Source organism: Lagenorhynchus albirostris, chromosome 16 (assembly GCF_949774975.1).
Source record: "Lagenorhynchus albirostris chromosome 16, mLagAlb1.1, whole genome shotgun sequence".
Taxonomy (NCBI): Eukaryota; Metazoa; Chordata; class Mammalia; order Artiodactyla; family Delphinidae; genus Lagenorhynchus; species Lagenorhynchus albirostris.
Genome location: NC_083110.1, coordinates 25,490,071 through 25,508,596, shown reverse-complemented (window position 1 = coordinate 25,508,596; position 18,526 = coordinate 25,490,071). Strand labels below are relative to the sequence as shown.

Below are 18,526 nucleotides of genomic sequence, written 5' to 3'. Positions count from 1 at the left end.
TTGTGGCGTTGCAGAGCATGGCCTTCTCATTGCAGTGGCTTCTCTCGTCACAGAGCAAGGGCTCTAGGCACGCAGGCTTCAGTAGTTGCAGCACATTGGCTCAGTAGTTGTGGCTCACGGGCTTAGTTGCTCCGCGGCATGTAGGCTCTTCCCAGACCAGGGCTTGAACCCGTGTCCCCTGCATTGGCTGGCAGATTCTTAACCACTGCACCACCAGGAAAGTCCCGGAATGCTTACTTTTAAGAAAGCAACAAAAGAGAGAGAAAATGGACTGTCAGAGCAGTAGGAGAACCAGTGTTTGTCATTCTCTCATTTTTGTCATTCTTTTATTTTCTTATTAATTCACCCTATGAATTCACGATTGTGTTACATCAGGCAGCCAGTGTTAGGTGCTGCAGAAAAGTTAAGAAGAATGAGGCATATGGAAAAAGCCAGTGGGTTTTGAAATTAGATTTCTTTAGAAGGCAAATGTTCCATGAAGTAGAATTGTGATGGTGGAATAAAGGAACAGTACCATGTTCTGAAGACATTAATGATGAGCAAGGAGAAGCAGCAGTTGTAAATTATTTTAAAGAGACTTTTAGCAGTGAAAGGTTGAAAAAAATTTAGGACAGTAGGCGTAAGGATTTAATAAGTTCAAGGTGGTCTTTGCTGTTACTGGGTTTTTAAAGAATATAGGATATCTATGTGGTTATCTTTAAAGGGAAAAGAGGTCATGAGAAGGGAATGTTTGGATGGTAATAATAACAATAACAATAATTTATATAGCAGTTACTATATGCCAGACATTGATATCCTCATAATAAGCGAGAAGATACTATGGATATAGTTTGTAATTATTGACATGTGGAGTGTACCAAGGAATTGAGGTAATTGCCTGCTGATTTATCAGTTCAAGTATAGATTCTTCAGTAAATTATAAGTAAACTGCTATATAGAATAACAGAACCAGAAATGTGGGCAAATTTTCTGGAAACTGTTGGGATATCTCAGTGTTGTACAGTTTGACTTCCTATTGTTTGGGTTACTTTTGACTTTAATCACTAGTGATGGGGCTACTGTTCCTTCCTTAGAAACTGAGATACTCTTCATGGCTTTTCCATTTGAATCATTGATCAGTTGAACCTGGTCAGTGTTTGTAGACCTTCTAAAATATTACCCTATTCCTTGTAATAGACTCAGTTGTTTACCTTTTTATGTTAAACTTTTTATTTTATTTTTTTAAACTTTGTATTTTTTAAATAATTGTAAAATTCAAATGTTTCTTCAAGCACATAGCTAAATCATACTGACATGTACCTTGTTCTATGTGAGGCCTATTGTTCTTTTTATATAATTAGAAGACTTATTCCTGCTGGCTTACAACTTTCTAGTATCCTGAGGTCCCCAAACAGAAATTTACTTTTCAGTTTTTAGGCTCAGCAATTCACTCATTCAGTGAACTCATTATTAATTCTTTGTTTTGAAAACTTGCTTTCACATACCTAGCACGTTAAATCTTAGTCACTGTGTGAAATATGTATTGTGCCACCGTTCCATAGACCCAGAAAACAAAGTTCAGGACACCTAAGTTATTTGGGATTACATAAAGTAGTAAAAATGTAGAATTTGAACCCATGTTTTTCCAACTCCAGGTCTAGTCCTAGTCCTCTTAATAATATCACAATTACTCTACATCACTTGCTCCTGACAACAGCTTGAACTTACACTGTGTTTCGACCTCTCCTTGTCATAGAAATAGGATTCAAGCTTTATTTCCTTTTAATTTTTCCTCATATCTATACATTTTTGTATTTTTCTTTTTCTTTCTTTTATTTTCAGTTTGGGATTGCCAATATCATCTGGCATGGTTATTATCTACCAGCTTAATGATTTTAGTCATGATTTTGCATTGAGTTACTAATACTTCATACAGTACAAGCTAATTCTTACATAATTTTAAGTTCTTGTATTATTTGCAGATATCAATTCCTTTTCAACTTAAAAAATAATTTAAAACTTACAAGTTGCAAGAAATGGAACAAAGAATTTTCATATACCCTTGAGCCAGATTTATTTATTGTTAACATTTTGCTATATTTGCTTTACTATTTTCTCTCTCCTTCTCTCTCCATATATACATAAGTATACATGCATACACACAAATTTTTTTTTTTTCCTGAACCATTTCAGAGTAGGTTACAGACATTATGCTCTTTTACCCCTAAAATACTCTGGTATTGCCTAGGAAGTTCTTTTTCTTTTTAAAAATAGGTTGTTAGAGCCATGTTGGTAGAACTCTTTATTTTCTCATGTATCTTTAGTAGATAGACTATATTGTTTGGTGCTAGACCTGTAATTTAAGTGAAATATTTTGTCATCAGTATTTCTTGGACCATTTGTTATTACCACTCTTGGCTTTGTTCTTTTTGGCTCTCACCTCTGGTTTCTGACACACCTAGCTCAAGTGTGAGAGCTTTTTGCCTTACCCTACATAATGCTGCCATTCAGAGCCTGAGAATCTTTTTTTCTGCTACTGCCTTTTTTCCCTTTGCTCCCTGAACTCAGGGGTGTGTATCATAGGGCAGGCTGAGTTTCAGTGAGCTCCTAATGTGGATACTGGAAACCCCACCTGCCTGCCAAGTCCTTTTGGCTTTGAGCAAAGTGGAGGGTTGGTATTTGTCATTCTTTTGCAGCAGTTGAGCTGAAGGAATGCTGCATGGCTTGTTGGAAGTTGCTTAGTGGCCTCGAGTGGGGTGTGTATGGGGTGTGTGTAGAGGGTTGAGGGTCATGTAGTCTGTGTAGGAGACATGGGGTCCTGCCTGGTGCTATATGCTAATCATCAGGCAGTGTTTATTGAGTGCCTGCTTATGACTAGACTAGCACTGTGTTAGGAGCTTTTGGAATAGTATAATAAAATATATAATTAAGTCACAGTAAGTAGTCAAACAAATTCTAGCTCTGACACCAGCTTTGATTTGGGCAAGTTACTGTCTTTAAGCCTCCCTTTACTCTTCTGTGAAACAGAACTATTAATACCTACATGATAGGGCTGTTATGAAGATAAAATAAAGAATATCGGTATTGTTTAGCACATGTCTGACACTAGTTAGTATTTCATTTCATACAGTCATAGTCAGGATATATGACTGACACCATATAAAACAAATAGAGATTAATAAAAACAAATACAGAATAATATGACACTATAATGTATAATCTAATACTTTAACTGTGACCTGTAGATTATAAATAGTCTGGGAATTTAGAGAAGGGAAAGAACAGTCTGTGCAACCGTTTAATGTTCCTGTGCCTCAGCTTTTCCACTGAACACACTATGGATAGTGCTAGGTGAACCAAGAATGATTAAGATGTTATAGCATTTTTGCTTTTTTAGGTCATCCATACGATGGTGGGAAGGAAGGGAGAAGCTTGGGAAACTGTTAGAAACCAAATTTAATATTTAACATTCTTAATTTTTTCCTTCTGTGGACCTGGCAGCCTTACAGGAAAACTTAAAGGTGAATATTAGAAGCATTTCCTTCCAAGGAAATTTTCCCTTGTTGCCTCACTGGCATTTTAATTAGTTGAAAATTAATGTTGGTCAATGGATGGCCTCTGATTGTGAATGCCTTGGATATAATCTGAGGATTAAGTGATTTGTAACCCAAATTATCTCTCTGATCCTCTGGCAAAAAATGTAACATACAAACAAACAGGTCAGAAGAAGATTTAGTTCTTTTGGACTGGATGTTAAGGACATATGGTTTACTCACCATGAGGGTTTCTCTGGGATGGGACATCTTTACTCAGAGCCTAGACTGATAACATGACCCTCCCACCTTTAAATAGGCTTTTATAGCCATGAGCATTTAAAATACCTTGAAAAATTTCTGTACTCACAACATCCAAAACAAACTGTTTCAATTTCTAGTTTGGTGTGTGTTTACTTGGTAACTTTTTTCTTAGCCTGATTTTGGAAAGTTTGCATTCAGTTCTTATTTTTGTCCAGGTCAACTTTCTTCTCCTCCTAGAAAATTTGGGAGGAGGCTCCTATGAGACTAAAGCTGCGCACACCTTTTTCTTCCCACCTCTTTGGTTTGAGTGTTTCTCCTTTTTGTTGTTGTTAGGATTTCTTTGCAGGGGTGGGGTGGTGAGCATTGTTTGTCTCGGTTTCAAGTTTTAGTGAGAGGTGAGGCAACGCTGATCTTGGCAGAAGCGCACAAAGCTAGTAGAGTCATTAAATGACGCAAGCTTTTGATTGTTTTTTTTTTCTTTCTTTAAAGCTCTCTGGCACAGCTGGCTAGTCTAGTCACAGAGGAAAAGAGAAGAGACTTTCTGAAGTTCTGGATGGAATACTAGAAAATGTTGGGGGCATATTAAAAAACAGCAGCAGAACAACAACAACAGAAACTCCATTTATTTCAGACAAGCTTCTTAGCTTTGTGGAATCTATGTCAGTTGCTTAGAACTTGGGTTTTTACTTCAGAGGATGATGGGACGAGGCAATAGAAGGCGAGGAGGGTTGCGTTGGATTCTTGCTTATCCGTCTGCCTCTCCTTCCAGTTGGAAAATTCTTCAATCCACAAGAAGCATTATAAACAAGCCTAAAGAACACATCCTACCCTGATCCTGGATTCTGTTGGAGTTGAGGAGTACAGCTACTTCACCAGGGTTTTACGGAGGCAGTTCAAGAAAAATCGAAGGAAGGATTTCTCTGTTTGAATTAATCCTGTGCCATGTTACATTTTGGGCATTGCTTGGAGCAAGTAGAGGACAGCTCTGTCATGTGGATCTAAGGATACCTGAGTTTCTTGAGCTGCATATATGATGTTTGAAATGTTGTCAATTTAAAATCTTTCAACATAAATTTGTTAAAAATTCTGGATTCTCTTTATATTAAGGACTTCAGCAGACAGAAACTCCCTCCCCAAAAGATACAAAACTTCCTCTGTGTTTTCAGGCTAAATGTGAACAATAATGTCTTGGAAGAGAAATTATTTTTCAGGGGGCCGTGGTAGTGTCCAAGGGATGTTTGCTCCTCGCAGCTCAACCTCCATAGCCCCCAGCAAAGGCCTCAGCAATGAGCCAGGACAAAACAGCTGCTTCCTCAACAGTGCCTTGCAGGTAAGGGTAATTTCTTTCTTTTTGGTGAACTTTGACTTTCACTTGCTGATGCTGTATTTCTGATTACTCTTTTAAATCTAATACTTGATAGTCTCTGTTTGAGGTCAGCAGCCTAAGATCATTTTTTAAGTTAATCTCTGTGATCGTAGGCAAGTCACTTTATCTCTTTGAGTCTCAATTACCTCATTTGTAAAAGAGGAGAGTAATAATGATAGTAGAAATAATAACCGTAACTACTACTACTTAGCTGTCTAAAGGGAGGTACATGGACTAGATGATCTTACTACTTGTTTATTGACTTTTTTCCTGAACAGTCTCTACTGTTTCCTTTTTTTCCATTTGAGACGAAGGTGTCTCATCACCCTAGTTGCTTTCCTCTAGTATAGAAAGCAAAATTCTTTCCACAAGTGAAAGATTCTCAGGTATGTTATTCTTTTTTACTTTTTATTGATGTATAATATACATACAGGAAAATGCATGTATCATAATTATACAATTCAGCTTTCAAAACTGATCACAACCATGTAAACAGCACCCAGATTAACAGAGAGCTGATTTCCAGCTTCCAGAAGACTCCCTTGTGCTCTCTTCCAGTCACTAACCACTCCCCAAGGGTGAACACTATTGAAGGGTAACCACCAACCATAGATTAGTTTTGCCTGTTTTTGAACTTAATTTAAATGAATCAGGTATATTATTCTTGTCTCATAATATTCAGGCTCTTAGCACACGTTCTGATCGGGGTCCAGTCTTTGTCTACTTCTTCATCTCCTTCCTCTGAGCTCTCCTGCAGTGTCTGGTCAGATATGCTTGCACAGAGCTGGTAGAAAATAAATTCCTCTAAGGTGATTATCTACTCTAAATTTTCCCTTTTTGTCTTGCTTGCCACTTTAGCTGTCTCAGAATCCCAAAGCTTCCTGTCTGTCTGCCTGCCCTGCCCAATCAGGGCCATAGCGTGTTCGGTTCATCCCCCTTGGTCTAACTTTCAAGTGATTGCTTTCCCCTTTTTTCTCCTCTTCACAGTAAAAGTAAATGAAATTTGCCACCCAAGATAATTATGCTTGGGTAAAATATTAGCTTTACACCTCAGATGTATGAGAAAATAAGTTGTTATGAGAGAAAAAAAGACAAGACAATTGGGAGCATATGTATATGTATAACTGATTCACTTCGTTATAAAGCAGAAACTAACACACCATTGTAAAGCAATTATACCCCCCCCCCAAAAAAAAAGACAAGACAACATATTTGATATAAAAAGCACTGGACTTAGGAGACCTGGGTTCTAGTTTTAGCCTTTCTTTAGACTAGCCTTGTGACCTTGTACAGGTAATAGTATTTTAATTTCCTCATTTGTAGTACAAGGATCTTGTCAAGCTTATTTATTTATTTACTTATTTATTTTGTATTATGAATCTTCATGTACACATCAACCAGGCTCAACAATGATTAATATTTACCAGTCTTAGTTCATTCACTGGCCCCCTTTTTTTGCTGAATTATTTTAAGCTACTCCCAAGCATTATGTGATCTTTAAATACTTCAGTGTATTTCTCTAGTACATAAGGACATGAAAAAAACCATAATCTTAAAGACTTTATCACACCTAAAAAGTTTAGCTAAAATTATTAATATTATCTAATACCCAGTCCATGTTTAGTCTTCTCAGTAGTATTAAAAATGTCTTTAAAAAAAAATTGAGGTAAAGTTGATGTACAATATTATATAGGTTACAGGTGTACAACATAGAGATTCACAATTTTTAAAGGTTATACTCCATTTATAGTTATTATAAAATATTGACTGTATTCCCTGTGTTGTATGGTATATCCTTGTAGCTTACTTATTTTATACAGAATAATTTGTACCTCTTAATCTCCTACCCCTATCTTGCCCCCCACCTTCCCTCTCCTCACTGGTAGCCACTAGATTGTTCTCTATATCTGTGAGTCTGTTTCTTTTTTGTTGTATTCACTAGTTTATTTTATTGTTTAGATTCCACATATAAGTGATATCATACAGTATTTGTCTTTCTCTCTCTGATTTATTTCACTTAGCATAATAACCTCCAAGTCCATCCATGTTGCAAATGACAAAGTTTCATTGTCAAGATTATTTATGTAATGAAACTTCCATACTCTGTTTTCAAATTTTTATTTGAAAACATTAAAAAATTCTATGCTGTCAAGAGTCAAAAATTCTATGCTGTCAAACTAAAGAAAGAGTGTAAGTACCTTCACTAATTACTACCACAAATTGTATGCAGTTGCAGCAGGGGCGGGGGTGGGTGTGGGTGTTTGGTTAGGCTATTTTCCCCCCACGTATTAGCTTTTTGAGTCACTTTGCATAAACTAATAATACTTTTGTAATTTAGAGGAAGGTAAAAAAAGGTGTTGATATAGATGTGTGTGTGTTTAGCTCCTATCAGGCCATAGTCCTGTTTTTATAATTCTGTTTTTTTCTATATGTTCTATTTTTATTGTCAGTCTAAGCAATAATATTTACAAATTTCTGTTCTAATTTCCAGTGCCATATAGAACATATAACTTACACACACATACCTATTTTTATATTTATACTTGGAAGACATTGATAGTTTTGGAGTGCCTGTTATAATCATGTTACAAGCTGAAAGTAATTGTTTCAATGAGCTAATATTCTAACTTTTGGTATGAAAGCTGTGTTCACCACAGATGTATTGAACCCATTATATTTATTATAAAAAGGCGTTGCTTATTTGGAAGTGTAACGTGTTTCAAAGAACTTTTGGAAATATATATCTATAGACACCAAAGTATGAAGAAGCCTCGGAGGTGTGCTATAATCTGGTGCTCCAAAAGTAGTGCCTTTTCATATATGGTGCTATTTAAATGTTTTCCAGATAAGAGGAGCTTCCTAAGGCATTTATGCTATATATTACACCATTTCTCTTTCAACTGAACTCATAGTTTACTCAGATTTCGTGAGTTTTTTTATGAAGTGTCTTTTTGTATTCCAGGATCCCATCCAGGATACTACATTTACATTTACTTGTCCTGTCTCCTTAGGCGCCTCTTGGCTGTGACAGTTTCACACAATTTCCTTGTTTTTGATGATTTTGACAATTTTGAAGGGTACTAGTCAAGTATTTTGTAGGATGTCCCACTATTGCAGTTTGTCTGATATGCTTCTCATGATTAGATTGGCGTTATGGGTTTTTGAGAGGAATACCACAGAAGTAAAATGTTGTTCTCATCACATTGTATCAAGGTTACAAACTATGAACAGATTTTCTTTTTAACATCTTTATTGGAGTATAATTGCTTTACAATGTGTGTTAGTTTCTGCTGTGTAACAGAGTGAATCAGTTATATGCGTACGTATATCCCCATATCCCCTCCCTCTTGCGTCTGCCTCCCACCCTCCTTATCCCGCCCCTCTAGGTGGTCGCAAAGCACCAAGCTAATCTCCCTGTGCTAGGCAGATGCTTCCCACTAGCTATCTATTTTACATTTGGTAGTCTATATATGTCAGTGTTACTCTCACTTCATCCCAGCTTACCCTTCCCCGTCCATGTGTCCTCAAGTCCATTCTCTATGTCTGTGTCTTTATTCCTGTCTTGCCCCTAGGTTCGTCGGAACCAATTTTTTTTAATAGATTCCATATATATGTGTTAGCATACAGTATTTGTTTTTCTCTTTCTGACTTATTTCACTCTGTATGACAGACTCTAGGTCCATCCACCTCTCTACAAATAACTCAATTTCGTTTTTTTCATGGCTGAGTAATATTCCATTGTATATATGTGACATATCTTCTTTATCCATTCATCTGTCGATGGACACTTAGGTTACTTCCATGTCCTGGCTATTGTAAATAGTGGTGCACTGAACATTGTGGTACATGACTCTTTTTAAATTATGGTTTTCAGGGTATATGCCCAGTAGTGGGATTGCTGAGTCATATGGTAGTTCTATTTTTAGTTTTTTAAGGAACCTTCATAGCGTTCTCCATAGTGGCTATATCAAGTTACGTTCCCACCAACAGTGCAAGAGGGCTTCCTTTTCTCCTCACCCCCTCCAGCATTTATTGTTTGCAGATGTTTTGATGATGGCCATTCTGACGATACCTCATTGCAGTTTTGATTTGCATTTCTCTAATGATTAGTGATGTTGAGCATCTTTTCATGTGTTTGTTGGCAATCTGTATATCTTATTTGGAGAAATGTCTATTTAGGTCTTCTGCCCATTTTTGGATTGGGTTGTTTGTTTTTTTGATATTGAGCTGCATGAGCTGCTTGTATATTTTGGAGATTAATCCTTTGTCGGTTGCTTCGTTTGCAAATATTTTCTCCCATTCTGAGGGTTGTCTTTCTTTTTTATGGTTTCCTTTGCTGTGCAAAAGCTTTTAAGTTTCATTAGGTCCCATTTGTTTATTTTTGTTTCTATTTCCGTTTCTCTAGGAGGTGAGTCAAAAAGGATCTTGCTGTGATTTATGTCATAGAGTGTTCTGCCTATGTTTTCCTCTAAGAGTTTGATAGTGTCTGGCCTTACATTTAGGTCTTTAATCCATTTTGAGTTTATTTTTGTGTTTGGTTTAAGGGAGTGTTCTAATTTCATTCTTTTACATGTAGCTGTCCAGTTTTCCCAGCACCACTTATTGAAGAGGCTGTCTTTTCTCCATTGTATATTCTTGCCTCCTTTATCAAAGATAAGGTGACCATATGTGCATGGGTTTATCTCTGGGCTTTCTATCCTGTTCCATTGATCTATCTTTCTGTTTCTGTGCCAGTACCATACTGTCTTGATTACTGTAGCTTTGTAGCATAGTCTGAAGTTCAGAAGCCTGATTCCTCCAGCTCCGTTTTTCTTTCTCAAGATTGCTTTGTCTATTCAGGGTCTTTTGTGTTTCCATACAAATTGTGCAATTTTTTGTTCTAGTTCTGTGGAAAATACCATTGGTAGTTTGATAGGGATTGCATCGAATCTGTAGATTGCTTTGGGTAGTATAGTCATTTTCACTATGTTGATTCTTCCAATCCAAGAACATGGTATATCTCTCCATCTGTTTGTATCGTCTTTAATTTCTTTCATCAGTGTCTTATAGTTTTCTGCATACAGGTCTTTTGCCTCCTTAGGTAGGTTTATTCCTAGGTATTTTATTCTTTTTGTTGCAATGGTAAATGGGAGTGTTTCCTTAATTTCTCTTTCAGATTTTTCATCATTAGTGTATAGGAATGCAAGTGACTTCAGTGCATTAATTTTGTATCCTGCTACTCTACCAAATTCATTGATTAGCTCTAATAGTTTTCTGGTAGCATCTTTAGGATTCTCTATGTATAGTATCATGTCATCTGCAAACAGCTTAGTGACAGCTTACTTCTTCTTTTCCCATTTGGATTCCTTTTATTTCTTTTTCTTCTCTAATTGCTGTGGCTAAAACTTCCAAAACTATGTTGAATAATACTGGTGAGAGTGGGCAACCTTGTCTTGTTCCTGATCTTAGAAGAAATGGTTTTAGTTTTTCACCATTGAGAACGATGTTGGTTGTGGGTTTGTCATATATGGCCTTTATTATGTTGAGGTAAGTTCTCTCTATGCCTACTTTCTGGAGAGTTTTTATCATAAATCGGTGTTGAATTTTGTCAAAAGCTTTTTCTGCATCTACAGAGATGATCATATGGTTTTTCTCCTTCAATTTGTTAATATGGTGTATCACATTGATTGATTTGCATATATTGAAGAATCCTTGCATTCCTGGGATAAACCCCACTGGATCATGGTGTATGATCCTTTTAATATGCTGTTGGATTCTGTTTGTCAGCATTTTGTTGAGGCTTTTTGCATCTATGTTCATCAGAGATACTGGCCTGTAGTTTTCTTTTTTAGTGACATCTTTGTCTGGTTTTGGTATCAGGGTGATGGTGGCCTCATAGAATGAGTTTGGGAATGTTCCTCCCTCTGCTATATTTTGGAAGAGTTTGAGAAGTATAGGTGAATGTTTGATAGAATTCGCCTGTGAAGCCATCTGGACGTGGGTTTTTGTTTGTTGGACGATTTTTAATTACCGTTTCAATTTCAGTGCTTGTGATAGGTCTGTTTATATTTTCTATTTCTTCCTGGGTCAGTCTCAGAAGGTTATGCTTTTCTAAGAATTTGTCCATTTCTTCTGGGTTGTCCATTTTATTGTCATATAGTTGTTTGTAGTAATCTCTCATGATCTTTTGTATTTCTGCAGTGTCAGTTGTTGCTTCTCCTTTTTCATTTCTAATTCTGTTGGTTTGAGTCTTCTCCCTTTTTTTTTTGATGAGTCTGGCTAATGGTTTATTAATTTTGTTTCTCTTCTCAAAGAACCAGCTTTTAGTTTTATTGATCTTTACTATTGCTTCCTTCATTTCTTTTTCATTTATTTCTGATCTGATCTTTATGATTTCTTTCCTTCTGCTAACTTTGGGGTTTTTTTGTTCCTCTTTCTCTAATTGCTTTAGGTATAAGCTTAGGTTGTTTATTTGAGATTTTTCTTTTTTCTTGAGGTAGGATTGTATTGCTATAAACTTCCCCTTTAGAACTGCTTTTGCTGCATCCCATAGCTTTTGGGTTGTCGTGTTTTCATTGTCACTTGTTTCTAGGTATTTTTTGATTTCCTCTTTGATTTCTTCAGTGATCTCTTGGTTATTTAGTAGCATATTGTTTAGCCTCCATGTGTTTGTGTTTTTTAGTTTTTTTCCTGTAATTGATATCTAGTCTTGTAGCGTTGTGGTTGAAAGAGATACTTGATACAATTTCAATTTTCTTAAATTTATCTAGGCTGGATTTGTGACCCAAGATATGGTCTATCCTGGAGAATGTTCCATGAGCACTTGAGAAGAAAGTGTATTCTGTTGGTTTTGGATGGAATGTTCTATAAATATCAATTAAGTTCATCTTGTTTAATGTGTCATTTAAAGCTTGTGTTTCCTTATTTATTTTCATTTTGGATCATCTGTCCATTGGTGAAAGTGGGGTGTTAAGGTCCCCTAGTATTATTGTGTTACTGTCGATTTCCCTTTTTATGGCTGTTAGCATTTGCCTTTTGTATTGAGGTGCCGCTATGTTGGGTGCATAAATATTTACAATTGTTATATCTTCTTCTTGGATTGATCCCTTGATCATTATGTAGTGTCCTTCTTTGTCTCTTGTAAGTCTTTATTTTGAAGTCTATTTTGTCTCATGAGAATTGCTACTCCAGCTTTCTTTTGATTTCAATTTGCATGGATTATCTTTTTCCATCCCCTCACTTTCAGTCTGTATGTGTCCCTAGGTCTGAAGTGGGTCTCTTGTAGACAGCATATATACGGGTCTTGTTTTTGTATCCATTCAGCCCTTCTATGTCTTTTGGTTTCGGCATTTAATCCATTTACATTTAAGGTAATTATCAGTATGTATGTTCCTATTACCATTTTCTTAACCGTTTTGTGTTTGTTTTTGTAGGCCTTTTCCTTCTCTCGTGTTTCCTGCCTAGAGAAGTTCCTTTAGCATTTGTTGTAATGCTGGTTTGGTGGTGCTGAATTCTCTTACTTTTGCTTATCTGTAAAGGTTTTAATTTCTCCATCAAATCTGAATGAGATCCTTGCTGGGTAGAATAATATTGGTTGTAGGTTTTTCCCTTTCATCAGTTTAAACGTGTCCTGCCACTCCCTTCTGGCTTGCAGAGTTTCTGCTAAAAGATCAGATGTTAAACTTATGGGGATTCCCTTGTATGTTATTTGTTGTTTTTCCCTTGCTGCTTTTAATATTTTTTCTTTGTATTTAATTTTTGACAGTTTGATTAATATGTGTCTCTGCGTGTTTCTCTTTGGGTTTATTCTATGTGGTACTCTTTGTGCTTCCTGGACTTGATTGACTATTTCCTTTCCTGTGTTAGGGAAGTTTTCAACTATAATCTTTTCAAATATTTTCTCAGACCCTTTCTTTTTCTCTTCTTCTTCTGGGACCCCTATAATTCAAATGTTGGTGCATTTAATGTTGTCCCAGAGATGTCTGAGACTGTCCTCAATTCTTTTCATTCTTGTTTCTTTATTCTACTCCCTGGCAGTTATTTTCACCATTTTATCTTCCAGGTCACTTATCCGTACTTCTGCCTCAGTTATTCTGCTATTGATTCCTTCTAGAGTAATTTAATTTCAGTCATTGTGTTTTTCATCACTGTTTGTTTGCTCTTTAGTTCTTCTAGATCCTTGTTAAATGTTTCTTGTATTTTCTTCATCCTGTTTCCAAGATTTTGGATTATCTTTACTATCATTACTCTGAATCCTTTTTCAGGTAGGTTGCCTATTTCATCTTCATTTATTTGGTCTTGTAAGTTTTTACCTTGCTCCATTGTTTGTAACATATATTTTTGTCCTTTGATTTTTTTTTTTGATGGGTGGCGCCGTGTTCCTGTCTTACTGGTTGTTTGGCCTGAGACATCCAGCACTGGAGTTTGCAGGCAGTTGGATTAGAGCTGGGTCTTGGTGCTGTGATTAGGACCTCCAGGAGGCCTCACTCTGATTAATATTCACTGGGGTCTGAGGTTCTCTGTTAGTCCAGCGGTTTGGACTCCGAGCTCCCATCACAGGAAGTCGGGCCTGACCTGTCACCGGCCTGGGAACCAAGATCCTGCAAGCTTCGTGGTGTGGTAAAAAAAAGAAAAAGAAAAGGAAGGAAAGAAAGAAAGGAGCAGTAGAATATCAAAGTGTAAAAAACAAAATTAAATTAGAAAGATAAAAAATGTTAGGAAAAATAAAACTATAATTTAAACAACTGCAACAAGGTAAAATAAAACCACAACAGAAAAAAGAAGAAAAAAAGGGGGTGGGGTGAACAAGCCAAAAGGAGAGAATAATAACAAAGTATAAAGAATATAGTAAAATTAGAAAAAGTAAAAGATTTATTAGGAAAAATAAAAATATAAAAGCATCAACAACAGTGAATCAACAAGGTGAAACAGAACCCCAATCTGAAAGAGGAAAAAAGAAAGAAAGGAAAAAAAGAAAAGCCTTGGCTATGGGGGCGGAGTTTAGGTGGTGGTGGAACTTAGCAGGGGTGGAGTTTAGGGTGGGGCAGGATATAGGTGAGTTGGGGAGTGACATTTGGGTGTGGGGCAGGGCCTAGGCTCCAGAACCCACTCAGCCGTAAAAGGCCTTGGGGGTGGGGCCTCGATGGGGCAGTGTTTAAACATGGGGCGGGGCCTCTGCTTAGGACCTGCATGGGAAGGAGAGAGGCTGCACGTGGAAAGGAGGGCCTCTGAAGTGTGGAGTTCTGGAGTTTGGAGGTAGGGCCCTTAGTGAGGGTGTATGGGTGGGGTTTAGGCCCAGCGTGTTGGAAGGTGTCTCTGAGTGTAGAGGTGGGACCTTTGGTGGGGGTGTGGGGGCGGGGCTTGGGTTCTGCACGGCAGGAGGGAGGCTCTGAGGGCAGAGGATTAGGCCCGGGAGCCCAATAGACCCCCTGGTGCATAAGTGGACAGAGAAGGTGCTGGCCTGGTTCCCTTCCGTTCCTTTGTGCCCCTCCCCCATTGTCTCCCTCAGGGTCCCCTCTGCTGCTGATGGACCCCTAACCATGGGTGGGCCCTGCTGGGTGTACCAACTCCTCCCCTCCCTCAGCCACCACTCAGGGTTGCCAGTCCCAGAGGTCCAGCCTTTACTTTTGCTCCCCCTTCCCTCCCTCCCACTCCTGCAGGCCCGTGCGGCTGTAGGGGGCCTCAGTGGGCAGAGGATCAGGCCTGGCATCTCAGCAGGCTTCTGGGGGCCCAAGTGGGTAGGAGAAACCTGGCCACGATCCCTGTTGATCCTCTGCCCTCCCAATGCTCACCCAGTTTCCCCCTTCAGGCATGGGATCCCTTCCCCCAGCCGCCCCTCAGGGATGCCAGTCCCCTCCCTTCTCCACTTCTCTTCCCCCTTCACTCCCCCCAATGCCCCACATCCTACCTGGTTGCTGGGGGTTCCTCCTGTCCCCTTAGGTGTCCGTGGTCCCCCACCGGTGCCTGGTAGGTACCCTAGTTGTGCAGAGACGTGAATTCGCGTCCTCTTAGTATGCCATCTTGACTCTGCCCCCTATGAACCGATTTATTACTGTTGATATCACCATTATTTTTTTTATTCTGTCGACTTAAGGAGATCACACCTCTCTCAGAAAGGTCCAAAAATTGAGAAATCTAACAAAGACAAAATTCCACACTACCATTCAAGCTTCTAAATAAGTTTTAAAATATTCATGGTTTTCCTGTGTGGACCATTGAAATAAATCCTTATTCCGCAGTTTTTAACCCATAACTTCCCTCTTTAGGATCACATTTGATGTATCTAGTATCATATTTTCTCTGTGTGACCTACTTTATGTTCGAATTAGTGTGTTTTCCAGAATATGGTCACCTATCCCTCTGGTTGGATACCTCACCGTTTTTGACCTTTTTTTTAATACATTAGAATGAGCTTTTCTCTTGGGAGTAACAATGTCTATTGTCTACCTATGTTTGCTTGACTTCTTGAATTTGAAATTATTTTCATAGAGTAATGAAGTATTTTCCCTTTTCATCAGGTTTTATGGCACTTGGACATCTTCAGACGTAGCTTTAGGCAGCTTACAACTCACAAATGCATGGGAGATTCCTGCATCTTTTGTGCTCTCAAGGTAAATACTTCAAATTTGTTTCTTCTCACTGTCATTAGGTTAATGATCAATATTAAGGTGGTTTGGTTATTCAGGTTGTTGCTAAAGAATTTGTTACTGCATTATTTGCATATGGTTTAGTACAAAGGATAAGTATGATTAGTTTTGCTTGTTTCAAAGAACTACTACTTGGTTTAGGTATTCTGTTTCTCTGAACCTTTTGCCCTTACAACTCTATTTAATGTGATTGGATACTATTCAAACTTGCTTAGACTTTGAGTATTTATCCGAAAAGCTAACACTAAATTTTCGTTTTGAAAGAATAAACAACCAACTGTTTTTCATGGAATTAACTATTGTCTATTAAAGCTAAATTTAGCAACAAACTCTTTCTATTAAGAAAAGCCAGGGGGCTTCCCTGGAGGCACAGTGGTTGAGGGTCTGCCTGCCAGTGCAGGAGACATGAGTTCGAGCCCTGGTCTGGGAAGATCCTACATGCCACGGAGTGACTAAATCCGTGTGCCACAACTACTGAGACTATGCTCTAGAGCCCCCGAGCCACAACTACTGAGCCCGTGTGCCACAACTACTGAAGCCTGTGCTCCTAGATCCTGTGCTCCGCAATAAGAGAAGCCACCGCAATGAGAAGCCTGCGCACCGCAATGAACAGTAGCCTCCGCTCGCCATAACTAGAGAAAACCCGCGTGCAGCAACGAAGACCCAACACAGCCAAAAATAAAAAGAAAAAAATTTATTAAAAAAAGAAAATCCAGGGCTTCCTTGGTGGTGCAGTGGTTGGCAATCCGCCTGTCGATGCAGGGGACACGGGTTCGTGCCCTGGTCCGGGAGGATCCCACATGCTGCGGAACGGCTGTGCCCGTGAGCCATGGCCACTGAGCCTACGCGTCCGGAGCCTGTGCTCTGCAACGGGAGAGGCCACAGCAGTGAGAGGCCCGCGTACCACCAAAAACAAACAACAACAACAACAACAACAACAAAAAGAAAATCCAGTACTAAAATTTTCCCATTTTCCCATTCCCTAATATTTCCTATTATCACATGTAATAATCAATAGGTTCTTTATATCAGTTGTGTACCCCATTATCTGACTCCGAGTTTTCCATTTCTGAATAAAATGAAACTGAGGATTCATTTAGAGACAAATAAAATGCCCTAATGTGAGAGAGTTCTCTTTAGGTAAGTTGCTAAAGAGAAAGAACTAGGATGTGGAAGGGCCCATTCTCTATTACTTTTCCAACACTTATCCTTGCTGTTTTCTTGGTCCTGATATACAATGGGTTATTTATGGTTGGATGAGTATGCCTAAGTTCTGAGTAAGCTTCTAGAGTCATTTTTCAGTCTGATGAAGTCTGAATTCTTGGTTTGTCACAGGGATGCTTGGTTGTGATCATTATTAATTTAGTTGCTTTTATACCTGAGAGCAGGAATTGTGACCAAAAAATCCAGGAGAATTTCACAGTTAAATTTGCAACAACTGACTCAAAACAGTTTTTTGACCAACATCAGTTTGAAGTTTTAGTCCATGGTAGGCAGATATTTCTGGAAAGAGATAACTGAGTCTTCTGAACTTTTTGCCACTAGGGTCACAAATATCTTTTTTTTTTCCACCCTTTGTTTGGAACCATTATAACTTTTAGCAAAATATAGAATATAAATTATTGGTTAATAATTAAAAAAGAGTCATGTACCACAATGTTCATTGCAGCTCTATTTACAGTAGCTAGGACATGGAAGCAACCTAAGTGTCCATCAACAGATGAATGGATAAAGAAGATGTGGCACATATATACAATGGAATATTACTCAGCCATAAAAAGAAACGAAATTGGGCTTCCCTGGTGGCACAGTGGTTGAGAGTCTGCCTGCCGATGCAGGGACACGGGTTCGTGCCCTGGTCTGGGAAGATCCGACATGCCGCGGAGTGGCTAGGCCAGTGAGCCATGGCCACTGAGCCTGCGTGTCGGAGCCTGTGCTCCGTAACGGGAGAGGCCACAACAGTGAGAGGCCCGCGTACCGCAAAAAAAAAAAAAAGAAACGAAATTGAGTTATTTGTAGTGAGGTGTTTGGACCTAGAGTCTGTCACACAGAGTGAAGTAAGTCAGAAAGAGAAAAGCAAATACTGTATGCTAACACATATATATGGAATCTAAAAAAAAAACATGGTTCTGAAGAACCTAGGGGCAGGGCGGGAATAAAGACGCAGATGTAGAGAATGGACTTGAGGGCATGGGGAAGGGGAAGGGTAAACTGGGACGAAGTGAGAGAGTAGCATGGACATGTATACACTACCAAATGTAAAATAGATAGCTAGTAGATAGCTAGTGGGAAGCAGCCGCATAGCACAGGGAGATCAGCTCGGTGCTTTGTGACCACCTAGAGGGGTGGGATGGGGGGATGGGAGGGAGACGCAAGATGGAGGGTATATGGGGATATATGTCTATATATAGCTGATTCACTGTGTTATACAGCAGGAACTAACACAACATTGTAAAGCAATTATACTCCAATAAAGATGTTTTAAAAAATTATTGGTTAATTGGGGAGTTTAAATATGAAATTTTAATAAAACCAGATATTTTACAGTTGTAACATTTCTGACTATGCCCATTCAGACAGAAGTCCATCCAAAAGAGCATTCGGCTTGATTTTTCTCAAAGGTACATTGGCATTAAGTATCTAACTTTAGATAAACAAGAAACATAGTGGTCCTTTGGTCAGCAAGTCCAAGGGGAGTCTGGTTCATGGCATTAAAACCAAAAAAACAAGGCAAGTTACTTGCTAGAGATCTGAATACT

The 18,526-nt window shown here is 38.5% G+C and overlaps 1 protein-coding gene across 1 annotated transcript in view; it reads left to right on the top strand.

The window, feature by feature from the left end:
- USP54 (ubiquitin specific peptidase 54) overlaps positions 1–18,526 on the top strand; it is a 91,007-nt gene that overhangs the window by 13,768 nt on the left and 58,713 nt on the right. The window contains exons 2-3 of the mRNA XM_060125323.1: positions 4,266–5,106; positions 15,639–15,731. Coding sequence (XP_059981306.1) covers positions 4,960–5,106; positions 15,639–15,731 — 240 coding nt within the window. The 5' untranslated portion in view covers positions 4,266–4,959. The remainder of the gene's footprint in view (positions 1–4,265; positions 5,107–15,638; positions 15,732–18,526) is intronic.